At 41.2% G+C, this 18,539-nt stretch overlaps 1 protein-coding gene across 16 annotated transcripts in view; it reads left to right on the forward strand.

Moving 5' to 3' along the window:
• Window positions 1-18,539, forward strand: part of TNRC6B (trinucleotide repeat containing adaptor 6B) — a 244,734-nt gene that overhangs the window by 162,682 nt on the left and 63,513 nt on the right. For 7 of the 16 annotated variants that reach the window (XM_047066100.1, XM_047066092.1, XM_047066104.1 and 4 more), the window contains one exon: window positions 16,911-16,998. In XM_047066100.1, coding sequence (XP_046922056.1) covers window positions 16,911-16,998 — 88 coding nt within the window. The other 9 variants (XM_047066093.1, XM_047066095.1, XM_047066091.1 and 6 more) reach the window with 5 other exon arrangements.

Below are 18,539 nucleotides of genomic sequence, written 5' to 3' on the forward strand. Positions count from 1 at the left end.
TTCTCTCAGAAAAATAGGATATTTACACATAGCTATTACTGAGATTATCTATTAAAGGTCACAATGGTAGATCATTCTCTAAAAACTTCCCTCAGGTTACGTAAATTAGGTACAAACCTAATTTAATACACCATCTTAAGTGGAGTTAGGCATTCTGTATTTGATCCTGAAAAATTAGACACAGGTCAGTGTTGGCTTGGTTGTTACCAAAATATAAATCCTATTTTAAATTTTGAGTCATTTTTGCACTGGGGTTTAATTTTAGTTGAAAAATTAGGTCACGTAAGTTCATGAGTTAGCTTTACACTGTAGCTGGTTACTTATTAACCTTTAACATGCTTATCTTTCAGAAATACACATTTCCTCAAGGTAATTCAGTGATTATCTTTCAGCTTGCTAAATTTAAGTGACAACTGCTAGCACACAAGAACACGACTTTCCATTTTTACTATTCTGAAAATAGAGCACAAATTAAGAGCATTGAGAAGTAGGGTACGACTGTCACCTGTGGAATCCTGAATTCAGAGTTGATTTCCTTCTCTGCTAATTTTCTCAATACCAAGATAAGTGTCACAAATAGCACCCTTTCTCAGAGGATTTCCAGAATTAGAGTAACAAGCACCAGCTTAATAGAATGGTAGTGATGCAGTATAATCAGGAAGCGTATACACTGCCTAGTTCCCTTGCTGTTTGCAGTAGCTACTGTGTGATCTCTGAGGAAAGTTCATGTCTTTTCTAAAATGCTTGTTTTTTTTTTTTTCTTAAGGCAGAGATCTACAAATGAGTGCAAAAATCACTTTCCTGAGGTGGGGGCTGCATTATGACAACACCCCTAACGCCCCTCCTACCTTGTCAGCATGGGATATACATCAGCCTTAGGCATGGTTAGAGGAGAGGCAAATGTTTCATTGTTTGAATTCTCTTTTGATTCCTTAAAGTTGAGTAATAATGCTCTTGAAAATTTTCATTTAGCCATATTTCTTATGTGTGCGACGTAGCTGTAAGAGAGAAAGTGGTTTGGTCCGTGAGAAAGGAGGGTCCAGAGCCTAAGGATAATGGTTCCCAGTTGAGGGCACACATGGTCCAATTCCCTTCCCCTGTTTCAGTGGCAACAAACCTCCCAGAACCTTCCAGAACCTGCTATACCATCTCCTTTGGGAGTGCACACATGGGATCTGAACCTCAGACCAAGGCTTCCAAGTCAGCATCTTCAAAGATGAGGCCCTGGTGTGGATGGACATGTTTAGAGCATGTGAAGCATTTTGATGTCCTAGCCACTGAGTTAGTCCTTGATGAGTTTAGATACCACGTACTCTTAACAGTCATATGTCACACTTCAATTGCTTTAAAACTGCCTTTAAAAAAAATTTTTTTTAATGATTATGTATTTTTGAAGGAAAGAGAGACAGAGCGTGAGCAGGGGAGGGGCAGAGAGAGAGGGAGACACAGAATCCGAAACGGGCACCAGGCTCTGAGCCGTCAACACAGAGCCCGACATGGGGCTCGAACTCACAAACCGTGAGATCATGACCTGAGCTGAAGTTGGTCGCTTAACTGACTGAGCCACCCAGGCGCCCCTGAAACTGCCTTTTAATGGAGTGTCAGCTTATTGTAATTTTGGTTGAATTGTTAACAATCTTACTGATTTCAAAGGTCAGTTACATATTTATTCTTTTAATAAAATAATTGTGTTGGACCATGCATGGAAGCAGGCAGAGAAAGGGAAAAACAACATAAAAATAAAAGCACCTAAATGTTTATGAACATAGCCCCACTATCTGCTGTTAATAAGTTGTCAGGTCTTCTAAACACGTGTGCCTCACAAGTGTGGATTCTGATTGATCCACTTTTCTGCCAAGGAACTCTAGATTATCACTGTTGTGTAGTGAGTAGTTCTTTCCAAAGCCCTTCCTTAGACTCTTCATTTCTCTTTGCTTTCTTTGTTGTTGAATGCCAAGAGCAGAGTGCTTGTCTGGCTTTTGTGGGTTTGTCTGGCCCTTAAGGTTTAAACATGGTTTTTAGTGGCTCCAAGATATAAATATTAGAGTATGTGGTATAGCTCTCGTCATGGTGTTGCTCCTTTGCCTGTTTGGATATTTGTAAAACTACCACTCACTTCAGATGGTCTTTAGGAGCCTGGCCTAAAGTACTTTCAGGAGTATGTATGGGAAAGTACTTTCAGGAGTAAAACGTGAGATGTTGTTAATAAAGATTTATTCACCAAATTAGCACAGTAAAACCTAGCAGTTCCTTTGAGCGAAGAAGCTAAGCTTAAGGCAAGCAAAACCACAGGAATGGCTGAAAATTGAGCGGATTTGACTCAGAGTTCCCACCTGAACACACCATCATGTGTTACCGATTGAATGAAACTTCAAGCGAAAAATCCAGTGAAGATGCTGGTAGTTTATAGTGATCCAGAATGTTAAGTGAAATGTAAAGATAAAGGTTGAAAAATTCAGACGTTGACTTCCTAAGATTTCTTTCACAGGTGATTTCATTGCATTTAAAAATGAAACTTTAGGGGCGCCTGGGTGGCGCAGTCGGTTAAGCATCCGACTTCAGCCAGGTCACGATCTCACGGTCCGTGAGTTCGAGCCCCGTGTCAGGCTCTGGGCTGATGGCTCAGAGCCTGGAGCCTGTTTCTGATTCTGTGTCTCCCTCTCTCTCTCTGCCCCTCCCCCGTTCATGCTCTGTCTCTCTCTGTCCCAAAAAATAAAAAAACATTGAAAAAAAAAATTTAAAAAAAAATGAAACTTTATACCCATCTAGGAATGTTATCCACGCAGAAGCTCCAATTTAAAGGTTTCCTCTCTTAGGAACAGTGTGCGCACACTGGGTGAAATTTCAACTGATAAAGAGATCTCACTTATACTGGTGTATCAGTCAGGGTTCTGTCAGGAAAACAGGCCATTCAAGGTATTCCTTGCAGGAAAGATTTTTTTTCCCCTTTCTTTTCTTTTTTTCTTTTTATTGTAGCCCCTTATTGAGGTATAACTGACATATAATAAACTGCTCATATTTGAAGCGTTCAATATTCGTTCAGTTTTGAGTTACATACAAACGATGATGAATGTATCCTTTGTTCCTCAAAGTCTATTTGTGCCCATTTGTCAATACTCCTTCCTGTCCTTTTCTTCCCCTCCCCAACTCCTCAGTAACCACTGATCTGCTTTGTGTCACAGTAGTTTGTGGGGGTTTTTACAATTTTATACCAATGGACCATACAGTACTTCTTGTCTAGCTTATTTCACTCATCGTAATTTTGAGGTTTCTCCATACTGTGTGTATCAATAGTTCATTCTTATTGCTGAGTCGTACTTCATGGTAGGCGCTACCACTATTTATCCATTCATCTACGGATGCCTGTTTGAGTAGTTGATAGTTTTAGTCTTTGTATTGGATGTATGCTTTATTTTCTCTAGGGTAAATACCTAGGTGTGGAATGGCTGGATCGGTATGGTAGGTGTCTGTTTAACTTTGTAGAAAACTGCCAAACTATTTTCCAAAGTGATTGTACTAGTTTACATTCCCACCACAAGAGTTCCAGTTTCCAAAACCAGGTGCAGTCAGTCTTTTTTTAAATTTGGACATTCTAATAAGTATGCATATGGTAGCATCTCACAGTAGCTTTAGGGGTTTTTTTGGTTTTGTTTGTTTGTTTTTAATGACTGATGATGTTGAACATCTTATGTGCTTATTTGCCATCTGTATATTTTCTTTGGTAAAGTGTCTTCTAATCTTTGGCCTCTTTTAAAAATTGGGTTGTTTATTACCGAGTTTTGAGAGATCTTAATACAAATGGACATTAAATTCTTGATCAGATAAGTGATTTGCAAGTATTTTTTCCCAGTCTGCAACTCTTTTCATTTTCTTACCATTATCTTCAGTAGAGAAAGAAATTCTTAATTTTATTGAGTCAAATTTTCTTTTATGGACTTTACTTTCAGTGTTGTACCTGTGAAATAATTGGCCTAACCCAAGGTCACAAAAATTTTCTTTCCTACATTTTCTTACAGTTTTTAGGTTTTATATTTAGATCGGTTATTTATTTTGAATTAATTTTTATATGTAGTGCAAGGTATGGATTGAGGTTCATTTTTTTTTTTTAACATATGTTCAGTTACTCCACCATGATTTGGTGGAAAGTCTAGCCTTTCTCCGCTGAATTGCTTTTGCACCTTTTTTGAAAACCATTTGTCCATATCTCTGTCAGTTTATTTTTGGAATCTATCTTATCCCAGTGAACTTTTTGTCTGTCCTTAGACCCATCCCACTGTCTTGATTACTCTACCTTTCTTTTCTTTCTTCTTTTCTTTTCCTTTTCTTTCTTTCTTTCGTTCATTCTTTCTTTCTTTCTTTCTTTTTCTTTTCTTTCTCTCTCTCTCTCTCCCTCCCTCCCTCCCTCCCTCCCTCTCTCTCTCTCTTTCTTTCCTTCTTTTTTAAATATTTTTAAATAGTCACTACTCTCAACATGGGGCTCAAATATTCAGTCCTAAGATCAAGAGTCACATGCTCCACCAACTGCACCAGCCAGGTGCCCCGGTTACTCTACCTTTATAACAAGTGTGGGTGTCGGGTTGCGTAAGTCTTCCAACTTTGCTCTTTTTAAAAGTTGTTGGCTTTTCTGGGTTCTTTGAAGTTTTAAAAGGAGGTTGTCAATTTCTATTGAAAGAATAATAATAAACACCTTGTGAGATTTTGATAGGGATTGTGTTGAACCTGTAAATTAGTTTGGGGAGAATCTATATCTTAATAGTGAGTTTTCTAATCCATAACTATGGTATATGGTATACCTCTTCACCTACTTAGGTATTTAAATTTTTCTCTCAGCAGTGTTTTATAGTTTTCAGTGTTGGTCAGACTTATCCCTAAGTATTTCATAAATTTTGATGCCACTGTAAATAGGGTTTTTGAAAATTTCAGTTTCTATAGGGTGCCTGGGTGGCTCAGTCGGTTAAGTGTCTGACTTTGGCTGAGGTCGTGATCTTGCAGTCCGTGAGTTTGGGCCCCGCATCAGACTCTGTGCTGACAGCTCGGAGCCTGGAGCCTGCTTCAGATTCTGTGTCTCCCTTGCTCTGACCCTTCCCCGTTCATGCTCTGTCTCTCTCTGTCTCAAAAATAAATAAACGTTAAAAAAAATTTTTTTAATTCAATTTCTATTGTTTGTTGCTATTATATAGAAATACAGTTGATTTTATATATAGATCCTGTGGCCTAAAACTTTGCTAAAGTCATTTATTAATTCTAGTAGCTTTTTTGGGGGCTGGGGGAGTGTAGAATCCACTGTATTTTCCAAGAAGGAAAGACTTTGAAAGTTAGTCTGGGGGGAAAATTCAGGGAGGCCACTATTATTGTTGAGGAAATTAGAGTGCCAGGTCCCTAGGAAAGTAGTGATCTCAGCTGCCTGCAGCTCCATTATGGCTTTAACTAATCAGGAAGCTGTTGTCAAAGTGGAAAGTCCTGTCTGCTGCTGCCTGTGTGTCTGCTCCCAACTGTTTCCAGAGCATAGTGACTTCTGCCTTCCAAATCTCGCGTGGATGTGCCTCACTTCAGCTCATCAACCTAGACAAATGGAGAATGGGCTTCTGAGATACGTAGTTCCAGACCTTTTCCTGCAGTGCAGGGAGGACTAGGGGGTAGCAATGTTAGGTTGATAATCTGGCACAGAGGGCATTAATAGAGGTACACGTAAGGTGCTGCACTCAGTTGTGGAGAAGTGACTTCGTAGTACTGTAGAAAAATAGGGCTGTGAGATGGTTGCAGTTCAGTAAGATGTGATTTCCAAGAAGATACACAGGCTCTTTGAAAGTACTGGCAGTCGTCTATTTTCTGGGATAAGGAAGTGGCAAGGCCTACTTTCATGCTGTCTTGCCCAATAATTGGATGAGTGTACACAAACTGGAACATGTTTAGGGGATTATGACCCCCAGACGAGGGGATAGAAAGCCAAAACCCCCCGGGCAGGATTGGAAGCACGAGGGAATGCCTCAGGGGTGCATGATGGGTGATTACAGATGCCTGGAAAACGTGCTATGTGCAGTCTGGGAAGGAGGGCTTAGGACCAGGGGCAGAAGCTGTGAGGAGACCACTTCCAAGGCAGTGTATAAAGCACTCTTGCACAGCTGGGCTAAGATCGAATAGCAGGTCGGAAGATTCCTTTGTTCAAGATCACCTTCAGGAAGAGTGGTTTCAAATTAGATGTTCTTCGTTAGGCTCTTTGGATACAACTTTTGCTACATGGACTTTCTGAAAGTGAAAACATGTTCTTTAAATATATTATCTTTATTTGGTTTGAATAATTCTAAATAAGCCCATTCCTTATTGCATCTCAAGATACAGAAAGTGGGAATTTGTGAGAAGCTTAGAGACAGAGGCTGTGTGCAAAAGTCTTACTGGTTCTGACACTCGCATTCTTTTACATGTTGACATCTCTGAAATCTGTGTCCGTACATTTGCCGTCATCCAGATTTTTTTTTTTTTTTTTGCAGGTACATACATGGCACTACGTGAGTTGTTTAATTGCATTTTAATAGGTCTTTGTAAAGATTATGCTGTAATTTGGCACTGAAACACAGATGGGAATAACAAGGCATAGGCTTGATAGTAATGAGGTTAGTATTTATCCTGGAGAAATGACTGCAATTTCGTATTTTCTTAGAAAGCAACAACCAAAGGCATTATGCTTGTGCTGTTCAGAGTAAAGTCCAGGGACCAGCAGCTTGTTAGAAATGGAGAATCGTAGTTTACAACCCACACCTACTAAATGACAATCTGTGTGTATGTTCCCATTTTAATAATCTGTGTGTATGTTCCCATTAAAGTTTGAGAAATATTGCTTTACATAACCTCATATAGGAAGATAACCCATTTGTACAAGGAGCTGTGTTAAATTTTGTTGCTGACATACAAAAGAATTGCCTGTCACATGTCACATGATGCATTTGAAGACAGGAGAGATTTCTATATCCCTCTAAATGGAAAGTGCATTTACCTTAATTTTTCTAGGTTTAGTGTTACCATTTTCTTCCCATGAGCCACTCAGTGTTAGAATGATTTTTATGCCTCAGTGCTGTTTGGTTTTGTCTACTAATTTAATATCATGTGCAAATTACATTAGCATCCCATTAAACTCTCTCAGTCAGAACCAGCAAATGAAAAAATGTTAAATCCAATACAGATATTTGGAGTACCCTAGTATGTAATTTCCTCTGCCTGAATGGATATATTCCAACATGCTTTCTTTTTGTGTGCATTTTTAATTAAAACACTCTAAATGCATACTTCGAACACTTCGTTTGACTCTTTCCAGGGCACTTTTTTTGTTAATTTTTTTCACTCTAGATACGCATGTGGTATCATTAATCCTTAATTGGTTCTGGTTGTTAATGGTTTGGGGTGTAGTTATTTTCTTACTGTTTATAAATTGCCAAGATTACCATTTGTCTTTTTAAGGAAGTAAATGTCCATACAAACCACATATTTTAGATGTACTTTGGAAAGCTCTGTATAAATCTGTGTTAGAGCTCTCAGTGTGCAGACCGCAGAATTCACTCCTGCAGGTGCCAGGGGTTTGTTCAATGGTGACGCTATCTCACTGATCCTTGAGAACCACACGTTGGAACTGGGGAGGGCCCCATGGGCACATCTTCGTCTTCCTGCATGTTCAGGAAACCGTTACTACAGGTGTGGCCTCTGCTCCCTGAGAAGATCTGTGCCCTGTACCCTGTCAGTTCCCTGCTAAAGTCACACACAACACGCTTTATTGGCAGAACATAAATCATCTCAGTCTACAGTTGTGAGGGAAACAGGCTCAAGGGAACTTGGAACTGGTGTTGACTGAGCCACTTGCACATACCCGCCACGAAGTCAAACAGGAACCTATATTACTATTCTATCACTAAAATTCTCAGTGAAAGAACCATATGGTGAATTATGTGGTAGGGGAACACTTTATTTTTTTTTTAACTTTTTTTTTTTAAATGTTTTATTATCTTCTTCTGGGAGAGAGAGACAGAGCATGAGCAGGGGAGGGGCAGAGAGAGAGGGAGACATAGAATCTGAAGCAGGATCCAGGCTCTGAGCTGTCAGTACGGAGCCTGATGCAGGGCTTGAACCCGCAGACCACGAGATCATGACCTGAGCCAAAGTCAGATGCTCAACTGACCGAGTCACCCAGGAGCCCCAGCAGGGGAACACTTTAAATACCCCTATGGTATCATATTTATCATGTATCTAATGTACTTAATGTACTTGATTGATAAAACTATAACAACTTGAACATATTAGGGTGAATTGTAGACTGTAGAATATTTTTGGAAATGCAATTCTGTGGATGTCAGGACTAAACAGTTTCTGAAATTCCTTTTGACTCTTACATGACTTTCATAAAGAGCTCTTTACAAATGGTTTAAAATAGAAGTCCTTGGAAAAGTTTTTAAACAGATGAGTCAATGTTGAAGCTTTTTTTTCAATTAAAATTTTAACTGAGATAATTGTAGGTTCACATGCAGTTGTAAGAAATAACACAGAGATTCCATGTGCCCTCTGCACAGTTTCCCGATAAGTAGTTTCTTGCAGATCTAAAGTGTAGTATCACAACCGAGATACTAACATTGATACGACTCACTGATCTGACTGAGATTTCCCCGTTTTACTTGTAGCAGTTTGTGTATATTCTGTTTAGTTGTCTGTAATCTTACCACAGGTAGGTTCGTGTATTCACCATGACTACGAAGATACAGAACAGTTCCATTACCACAGGGATCACTAGTGTAACCACACCTGTGTGGCTCCACTTCACCCTCCTTGCAGCCCCCTGACAGCCACTGTCATTTCAGAAATATTATAGAGGTGGAATCATACAGTATGTAACCTTTGGGATTGGCTTTTGTCACTTAGCATCGTTCCCTGGAGACTCATCCAGGTTGTTGCTGTATTAAGAGTTTGGTTTTTTACAGTATTCATTTGCTTCTGGCATGTTTCTCATGCTAGGTGGATCTGTTGGTAAGTTCACATCTGTCTGCCTCAGTTGTGTGGAGTTGGTTATGAACTGGGACCAGAAGTGCCCCCACACTTATTGACCACAGGGCATCAAGGATAGGTCTCGATGCTCTTTGATGGGCAGTTATCCAGACCCTAAAGAAAAAGAAGATGCTCTTCATTTCTGGAGACATTTTCCTGTCAAGTTGAGACCTGGGTGTTTATCTGAATTGAAATTCTTATCATCTTTCCACTCGGTTCAGCACATTGGTGGTTACTGCTTTCAAGTATGAAATTTTGAATGTTTGAAGCATGATGGGCTTGGGCGCATGAATTCAGGAACCACTGGTCATGATTCTAGTTGTGGAAAAAAGATGACAAGGCAGAAGATTCTAGTTTGTAGGAAAAAAAGTCGTTCTCTTACCTGGATTGTAAGAGGCCATGAATTCACATGCCCAAGGTCTGGTCCTTTCAAAACACCAAAGAAACTGCACGTTGTCCACAGAGTACCAGAGTGCTGGTAAACATGGAGGTCAGAGTGTGAAGAACACAGGTTCCTGCCCTGACAGTGTCATCTGGGCTGTGAAGGGTGGGAGATACAGCCGTCTGAAAAAGTTGAATGGAGTCCTGGGAAGACCAGCAGCACAGCATCTTGTTTGCTGCTGAATTCTCAGTCTCTAGCACAGTGCTTGGCATCAAGGAGTCCATGAATGAATGGATGGATGGATGGATGGATGGATGGATGGATGGATGGATGGATGAGGTGGAAGGGAAACTTTTAAGAAAGAGTGCCCCATTCTTTGGTGTGAGTGAGGGATATTAAATATAAGCCCAGAAAGCTCTGAAGAGCGTGTGTGGGTATTTGCTAGGAGGGGAGAGGGAAGAGAAGGAGGGGGATTCTCCCCGCACCCCCCAAAATTAATAAAGCCCTAAACTCACACTATGTACTTCCCCATCTCATGGCCCTTCTACTTACTCTGCCTGGTTCATCACTCCCCTCCAGATAATTTTCTTCATTTAGGTTCGCTCACGGACTGAGAAAGGCCTTTTGTGAACACTGTGTAAATTAGCCCACTCATCCTTTCCCTCAGTCCTCTCTAGCCTCTTCCCCAGCTTAATTTTCTTCCTGGCATTGTGTATGTGTCCATCTCCCATCTAGAACGTCAGCTCCCTGAGGGCAGGGCCTGTCTCTTGTCCACTGTTAAACCCCCAGTGCCTGGCACTAGTAATTCAGTGTATGTTAAGTGATTTGATTAGTTGTTTTGAGGCTGTTCTTTTGAACACGTGTTCCTGGGAAGGGATAGAAAAGTTGCCCTCACTCTGTAATCATGCATTTGGGTAACATTTGCATGGAGGGCCTGCTGTGTCCCTGGTATTTGTGCCTGGTGCATAAGATGAGTAAGGTCAGCTCCCTGCATTCAGAGACCTCTTCGGTAGCAAATGCTCACTTTTCTCAGTGTGATGGGCAGTTTGAAGGAGGCATGCCAGCTGTCTGTGAGGGCAGAAGCCACAGCTCTTGAAATGTTGACACCTGAGAGGAGAGGTAGGCTTTTTTTTTTTTTTTCTTAATGTTTATTTGTTTTGAGAGAGAGACAGAGAGCAAGCCAGGAAGGGGCAGAGAGAGAGGGAGACACAGAATCGGAAGCAGGCTCCAGGCTCTGAACTGTCAGCACAGAGCCCGATGCGGGGCTCGAACTCAACAGACCGTGAGATCATGACCTGAGCTGTAGTCGGCCACCCAGGCGCCCCAGGAGAGATAGGCTTTTTGACTGGTGGGGAAAACAAGAGATTTTGCAAGTGTTGGTCTTTATTCAGTGATGAGAAGATAGGTCCCAGTTAATTTGAAAACTGTTCATTCCAAGGAGGGCCCCTGCTACCCCTCCGACCTCACCCATCGCTTTCTCCCTTCCTGCCTCTGCTCCAGCCTCCTTGCTGTTCTTCACACATCGTCTCGTAATGCTGTCTCCCAGATATCCACAGAAGCCCTCACTTCAGTGGAACTCAGGCCACTTTATCAGAGAGGCCTTTCCTACCCGTTTTATGTAAGATGCTACTCTCTTCCCTGTCAGCTGTCTCCATCAGCTTCACCCACCCTGTTCTCTCCAGGACGTGTGGTGCAACCTGAAGTGTGTCTTTTATACGTATATTTTTGTTGTATATTTTGTTTGTGTCCTGTCTCCCCCACTGGAATGGGAACCCCCCCGAGAGCTGGGGTGTGGTTTTGTTTCTGCTGTATCCCCAGTGCTAAGAAAAGTGTCCGCTCGTGTTAGGCACCCAGTAGCGGTCTGTTAAGGAACAGATTGGTCCCTGGGCATCCTGGTAGAGGAGAGGTGAGACACAGACTAGCCCCAGGCCAATCTCTGTTTCCCAGAGCCATGTTCGAGGCCGCCCTGCTACAGGGAAGTCCTTTCACGTGGTCTGAGGCTGCTGGTGACTGACAGCAACCAACACCTCAAGGGCCCGGCGACAAGCCAGGGCAGTGGTTGCGGGGGTGTCCAGAGGAAGGCACGTTTCCTATGAATTGGAGTTGTCAGGGAACTCCAATGGATGGATATTACGCCAGGACTTGACAACAGGATAAGAGGTATGATTGGGCCACAAAAAGGAGGAAAGTTTTTCTGTCAGATACGCGGAATAGATGAGGAAGATATGGAAGTTGGAACTGCAGTGTGCATGGCCTTGAATGTGAGCTCTGGGGAGTTGCCCAGATGGCACCGTCCTTAACTTGCCCTGTGTGGTGGTCCTAGACACTCCAGAGCTTTTGAATGTGTGATGCAACAGGTTTTTAGTAATGTCAGCACCACTGCTCTTCAGTGTTCTGAACTTGTTAGCAGGACAGGAATCCTCTTCTGCCTCGCTTAGGTGAATATTGGGTATTTTCCCCTTTATTCAAGTATTGCCTTTCTAAAAAAAAGTTATTTCTACTTCTTTCAATTAATGGTTATTGTAGAAAAAGAAAGAAAGAAGACAACTGTTGTATTATCTTCACCTTAGACATTCTTAAAAGAAGTTTTGGCTTTTTACTATTCTAGATTTATTCTAGATTTCAGTGTTTGCACTAGCATCTGGCTGTGTATTTAGGGCTGAGGGAGAATATGAATGATTTCTTCTCCTTTCAGACTTGGAAGTAGTTGATAGTTAAGTGGGAACAAGCTAGTCACCTGACGCTTGTATTTGATTGCTGGATGGGAGGTTTGATTTTTGAGGTGTAAATACCTTTTACAGTGTAGGCTTAAACATGAGAATTTAGAGCAACGGTTCTCTCCCCAGAGATTTTTTTTTTAAGTTTATTTTTTTTTGAGAGAGAGAGAGAGAGAGAGCAAGAGCACAAGTGAGGGAGGGGCAGAGAGAGAGGGAGACACAGAAGCAGGCTCCTGGCTCTGAGCTGTCAGCATAGGGCCTGACGCAGGGCTCAAACCCACGAACTATGAGATCATGACCTGAGCTGAAGTCAGACGCTTAACTGACTGAGCCACCCAGGCACCCCCTTCCCCAGAGATTTCAATGTAGTGGGTCTGGGGTGCTACCCTGGTAATGGTTTTGTTGATTTTGGTGGGGGATGGGGGGACAATCTTGAACTTAGAGAAGAGTTGCAAGTATGTTAAAAACAACAACACTTTTCCTGAATCATTTAGGAAAAATTACTATCCCATTGTCCCACCACCTGCATCCCTTTCCCCTATACTTTAGTGTATTAAAAAAAAAAAAACCAAGAACATTCCCCTGTATATAACCACAATAACAACCATCAAAACAAAACAAAACACTGATACATTACTACCATTTAATCTGTAGCCCCTACTCAGGATTTGATACCCCAGTAATGGCCTTTATAGCAAAAGGATCACACTTTGCATTTGGTTATTATGTCTTGTTGGTCTCCTTCCGTTTCCTTGATTCAGTGATCTTGAAACTTTTGAAGATTGCAGAACATTTGGCAGAATGCCTCTCAACTTGAGGTTCTCTGACATTTCATCATGATGATATTCAGATTGTACATATTTGAAAAGAATATCATAGAAGAAATTCTGTGTTCTCAGAGTATCTAATCACGTAACTCATGATTTCAATTTATTCCATTATGATGATGTTCATGTATTTTACTTGATTAAGGTGATGTCTGCCAGGCTTCTCCTCTGTGTAATTATTCTTTTCTCCTTTTTGATTAATAAGTATTTTTACGGGGAGACACTTTCAAACTATGTGAATATTCCATTCCTTTCACCTTTAACTTATATACTTATTTCTATCTGGATGAACTCATGTTTTCCTGTTGTATACAATGACTTAAGATTTCTTACCATCATTATTTTTATGCTCACATTGCCCCAGGTTTAGCTTGTAGGAACCCCTTCACATTGGTATCTGCAAGCATTTGACATGCCACATCATTTGTTGAACTTTTCCTTGCTTCTGGGCAACAAGCATTCCTCTTTCATTTTGTACTTTCTTTCTTCTAGCCCCAAATTAGCTTTTTTTAAAAAAGAACTCTAGTTCTTTTAGTTAAGAATGGTATCGGGGCGCCTGGGTGGCGCAGTCGGTTAAGCGTCCGACTTCAGCCAGGTCACGATCTCGCGGTCCGTGAGTTCGAGCCCCGCGTCGGGCTCTGGGCTGATGGCTCAGAGCCTGGAGCCTGTTTCCGATTCTGTGTCTCCCTCTCTCTCTGCCCCTCCCCCGTTCATGCTCTGTCTCTCTCTGTCCCAAAAATAAATAAACGTTGAAAAAAAAATTAAAAAAAAAAAAAAAAAAAAAAAGAATGGTATTTAGAAGCCAGAGTCTGGGTACTAGTTGTGTTCATTGCTATTTGGGTTGCTTGTTCCCAAGCCCTCTCAGTAATAGAGCTAAGGAGAGAGAGAGAGAGAGAGAGAGAGAGCGCGCGCGCGCGCACACACACGCACACGCACGTGTGCTTGCATACATGAAGGAATATACACACATGTGGGCTCACAAAATTCTATCCATGTTTATTGTTATGTCTGTCTCTATATATTAAAAACCATGAGTTGATGCCAATAGCTAATTCTGATCCAGGCCCACAGGACTCTTTTGAGACTTTTCCCTTTCCATTTTGGTAACTACCTTTTTCAACAGTGATAAACCTGATTGTCATCATCATTAATGTATTTATTTATTGATCAGTCCCTCTGTATGTAACCATTACCTTCCCCACGTGGGTACCTGCTTCTCCTTCTTGGGCTCTGGTTCAGCATGGGGATATTTTAAAGCTCCCCAAAGATGCTAATGTGCAGCCAAGATAGAGCACAACTGATTTAGAAGAAAGATGAACTTGGGGTGTCTAGATGGTTCAGTCAGTTGAGTGTCCCACTTTGGCTCAGGTCATGACCTCGCGGTTCGTGAGTTCAAGCCCCACGTCAAGTCCTGTGCTGACTGACATCTCAGAGCCTGGAGCTTGCTTTAGATTTTGTGTCTCTTTCTCTCTCTGCCCCTCCCCTCCCATGATCTGTCTCTCTCTCTCTCAAAAATAAACAAACATTTAAAAGGAAGAAGAAAGGTGAACTCTGTACTTTTTGATTCATTATTAAATGAATGGCAGGTTTGTAAGTCAGGTTTGGTTTGGGAAAATAAATTGTTCCTAAGGAAGTGAAGTCTAAAGAGAAAACTCAATTCTACCAATATAAGCAGTAAAAGATCAGGGTGAAAGCACAGCCTGTCTCCTGGAAAGCTTGGAAAAATATTTGTTTTGGAAGTAAATCTGCTTGTAGTGAACATGAATTTCAGTTCCTTTCTCTGAATTACCTGTTTATAGGAAAAAATACTTGAAAAGGTTAGTTGTTTTTAAGAATGTGTTTCATTAAAGACTTACTTTTTTTTTTTTACATTGCATTTTTAAAATAAACTTTGTAGAATAGACCTAGAAATTGCAATTCACTGCTTTTTAGAGCATCGAATATTTAACCAGATTTTTGGACTGTGGTTGCTCTTTTTCTGTAGTCTGTTGCACTGTAAAATATAGGCACCAAGTCACAGTAACTGGGTCATGAGGAACGCCATCTTCTTCCACTTGGAGCCAGAGGAAGCAAGAGGCTCCGGGAGCCAAATACAACAGGATCTGTGGCCAGCCTACCTTAGATGGTCAACATCCATCTTGCCAATTTTCATAAAGCCGTGTTCTTAAAGTAGTGCAGTGCTGTAAGTGGATTTTCACCAAGAGCTTCACCCTGAGACTGATGTGCACACATTCTGACTCCAGAGAAATCCAGTATTCAACCTAAGAGAATTAAAATAAAATCTCTTCCTTGTTTGTGTTTTTATTTTTATTTTTTTTAATGTTTATTTTTGAGAGAGCGTGAGCAGGGGAGGGGCAGAGAGAGAGGGAAACAGAGGATCTGAAGCAGGCTCTGCAGCAGCAAGCCCCATGCAGGGCTCGAACTCACGAACCACGAGATCATGACCTGAGCTGAAGTCGGATGCTTAACCGATGGAGCCACCCAGGCGCCCCCTTGGTTATATTTTTAAAGTTTTCATTGAAGTTACCTTCGGAGTGTGAATTGTGCACATTAGGATTTTGTATATTTATGCCAGAGGCACAGAAGGAGAAAGGCCAATGTTTGTCAATGTGAACAGAACCACAGAAAGCTCGATGCATGGGTAAAACACCTATTTTGTTGTCGTTGTTGTTTAATTCTTGTTTTCTATAAATAAAGCATTACTTATCTGTTGACGAGAGCCAACTTCATTGTTGGTCCTCAGTTCCTTTGTACAGGCTGAGTGGTTACATTCCCCAAAAGTGATTCCTTCCAGAACTGTCCCTGTGATTTTTGCCACGTCTGCAAACGATGAGTTTGATGTGTTGGGTCACCTGAAATCACAAGTATCTGTTCAGTATTTGGGGGCACCGGGAACTAGAGCTCTGAGTCTCCTTCCAGCTCTGAAATTCAGGATGCGTGGCATCAGGATTTCCTGCCTTGAGCTCTGAAGTAACAGCAGTAGTTTTGCAATGCATTCTTCCTGTTTGATACATAGAGAGTGAAAGTTGGCAGCTTACCATATGCATTATATTCAAATATATATTAGAATGTTCCATAAGAGAATAAGTATTACTTTCTGAACGTACTTTTCAGATGTGAGGCATTACATTATATTAATTTCTTAACATTCCAGCACATTTCTTTAACTAGAATCTTTAGTATTACGTATGACTTTTGTTCTAATTGAGGGCAGCAAAACCTGGTTGTCTCAATTCAGGTGTTCAGCAAGATGCAACTGTGAAGTCACTTGGTGAGGAATACATGGATTTATAGGACACACCGTACCTGCCTTAAAAACACAAGTAGAGAACATGTAAAACATACAATATTAATAATGTAGAAGAAAAATACAGAATATAGAGCATAGAATTTTATAGTCACCGTTCTGATGATGTCAGGGGAGAATACCTAAATTGTGATAGATATTTGTGTACCATAAGTGAATTTATATATTCTGTATTATTTGTGAAGAATTTTTGCCTTTCATAAAATATATTCCTTTTTCTTTGACATTATTATTGCTGTATTTTATGTGTTTTCTACTTGTACTTTTAAGACCAAGTACTAAGAGTTCTATAAATCTATGGAATCCAGGAATATCTCCAGAACCAACTGGATGTTACCACATTCAAATCCAGTTTTTTGCTGAGTGGAAATACATGTGTGTGTGTGTTCTTTTAGGAGGATATTGTAAAGCTCGCTTTAATGGGCTTCTTTGAAACCAAACTTGAAGCCCTACTTTGCAGAAAAGATAACAAACCAAAATACGGGGATAACTGAATGTGGTGAGTTTTATGCATCCTCTTAGTTTAAGTAAAATACCGTGTTCTGCTCAGTCACAGAGATGGCATGTTTTGCATACCGTCTACAAGCATTGAATTTGCTACACAAATAGACTGTGAATATAAATGTTAACCTTCTGGTGTGACGTTACTTTAACAGAGAGAAGGAGCAAGAAAGGGAAGAACAGTTAATGGAAGACAAGAAAAGGAAGAAAGAGGATAAAAAGAAAAAAGAAGCCACTCAGAAGGTGAGTTTAATGACTTAAGTCTGTCTTTACATCCACCAAGCACCTAGAATAAGTAACTGCCTTGGGTGGGATACCTGACATCTTAATAATGCTGCTTACTTTGTTCACTTGGAAGTTTTACGATTAGAAAGTGGGAGTTAAAGACGTACATTTGTCACCACAGAATACTCAATAATGCTGCAGCTGATTTAATGAGAACACCAGTATACAGTATGAAGAAAGGCAAGTGAGTCCCCACCACTTAAATTCTTGTCGAATGTCCTTACTCGTATCACAGTTAATCTCCATTTTCTTAGGTCAGCTTATAAACTAGCTTTTCAAGTGTCTCTGTAGTTCACCCCAATGTTCTCCTTTTGGTTCCTCTCCAGCATGGTCATCTGTACAAGACCACCTTCTGATAATTCCATAAAGAAACCTCCCTCACAGGCCAGTGGGCCTGCTTAAAGCTTTGGGGGAGATGGTATTGTGTGGCTTTGAGGAGCTTGCTTAGGGAAGGAGAGAGGCTAAAAGGAAAAGACCTACATCTCACTGCTGCCAACTGACAGGTCTTAGTTGACATGCTTGACCCAAGGTGCTGTCCTCTGCTTCAGTGTCTGTCCTGCAGGCCCCTCCCTTGTCTAATCTTAGTTATTTCCCCCACCTCCCCATTCTTTAGCATTGCCTGACTTGGGCTCTGGCTCGGCAGGCCTGCTTTTGTGCCATTTTTTTTTTTTTAACGTTTATTTATTATTGAAAGAGAGAGAGACAGAGCGTGAGCAGGGCAGGGGCAGAGAGAGGAGGAGACACAGAATCCGAAGCAGGCTCCAGGCTCTGAGCTGTCAGCACAGAGCCTGATGCGGGGCTCGAACTCACGGACCACAAGATCAGGACCTGTGTTGAAGTCGGACACTCAACCGACTGAGCCACCCAGGCGACTTTTGTGCCATTTTTGGAGGTAAAGTGATTTGCCTCCAGTTCTTGTTACCACTACACAGAGCACTTGGGAAGCAGGACATTGCTGTGGGGCAGGTTCGAGGGTCCCTGCTACAGTGGCAGGTTATTGAAGCTCAGTTTAGGGAGGTAGAAACTGTTACAGGGTTCAGAGGGAACTCTAGATTTAGAACAGACTCAAGGCAGACAGTTGGACACAAACCGATGTAGGCTTTAAGGGGCACCAGAAGTTTTCCCAGCATTCTGGGCTATAGCGTATATTCCCATAATTCAGTTTTCTGAACTTTTGAACTAGATCATTTATAAGTCCCAGCCTAAAGAAATCATACTGGAAATATTTTCTGAATTGAATTGCATGTGACCCTGCCACATTAAACATACAGAATGTAATTTTATCTTTTCTTCATGACTTAAATATAAGTAATACTCGTTATTGTTTGGTGTTATAATAGACTGCTGTGTGCACTCTTTAGAGTCTTGTCTTTAATTGTGCTTCTGTTTCTATTCATAGTGGTGTGCTCACCATCTCACCCTCATGCTCTCAGGGTACCTACTTCTAATGTGTTGCTTCTAATCTGAGCTTGTTAGAATTGTCTACAATGTCAGTGAAG

Source organism: Lynx rufus, unplaced genomic scaffold, assembly GCF_022079265.1.
Source record: "Lynx rufus isolate CCGP_SWC_20201006 ecotype Redwood Valley unplaced genomic scaffold, mLynRuf1.p SCAF_7, whole genome shotgun sequence".
NCBI classification, from domain to species: Eukaryota; Metazoa; Chordata; class Mammalia; order Carnivora; family Felidae; genus Lynx; species Lynx rufus.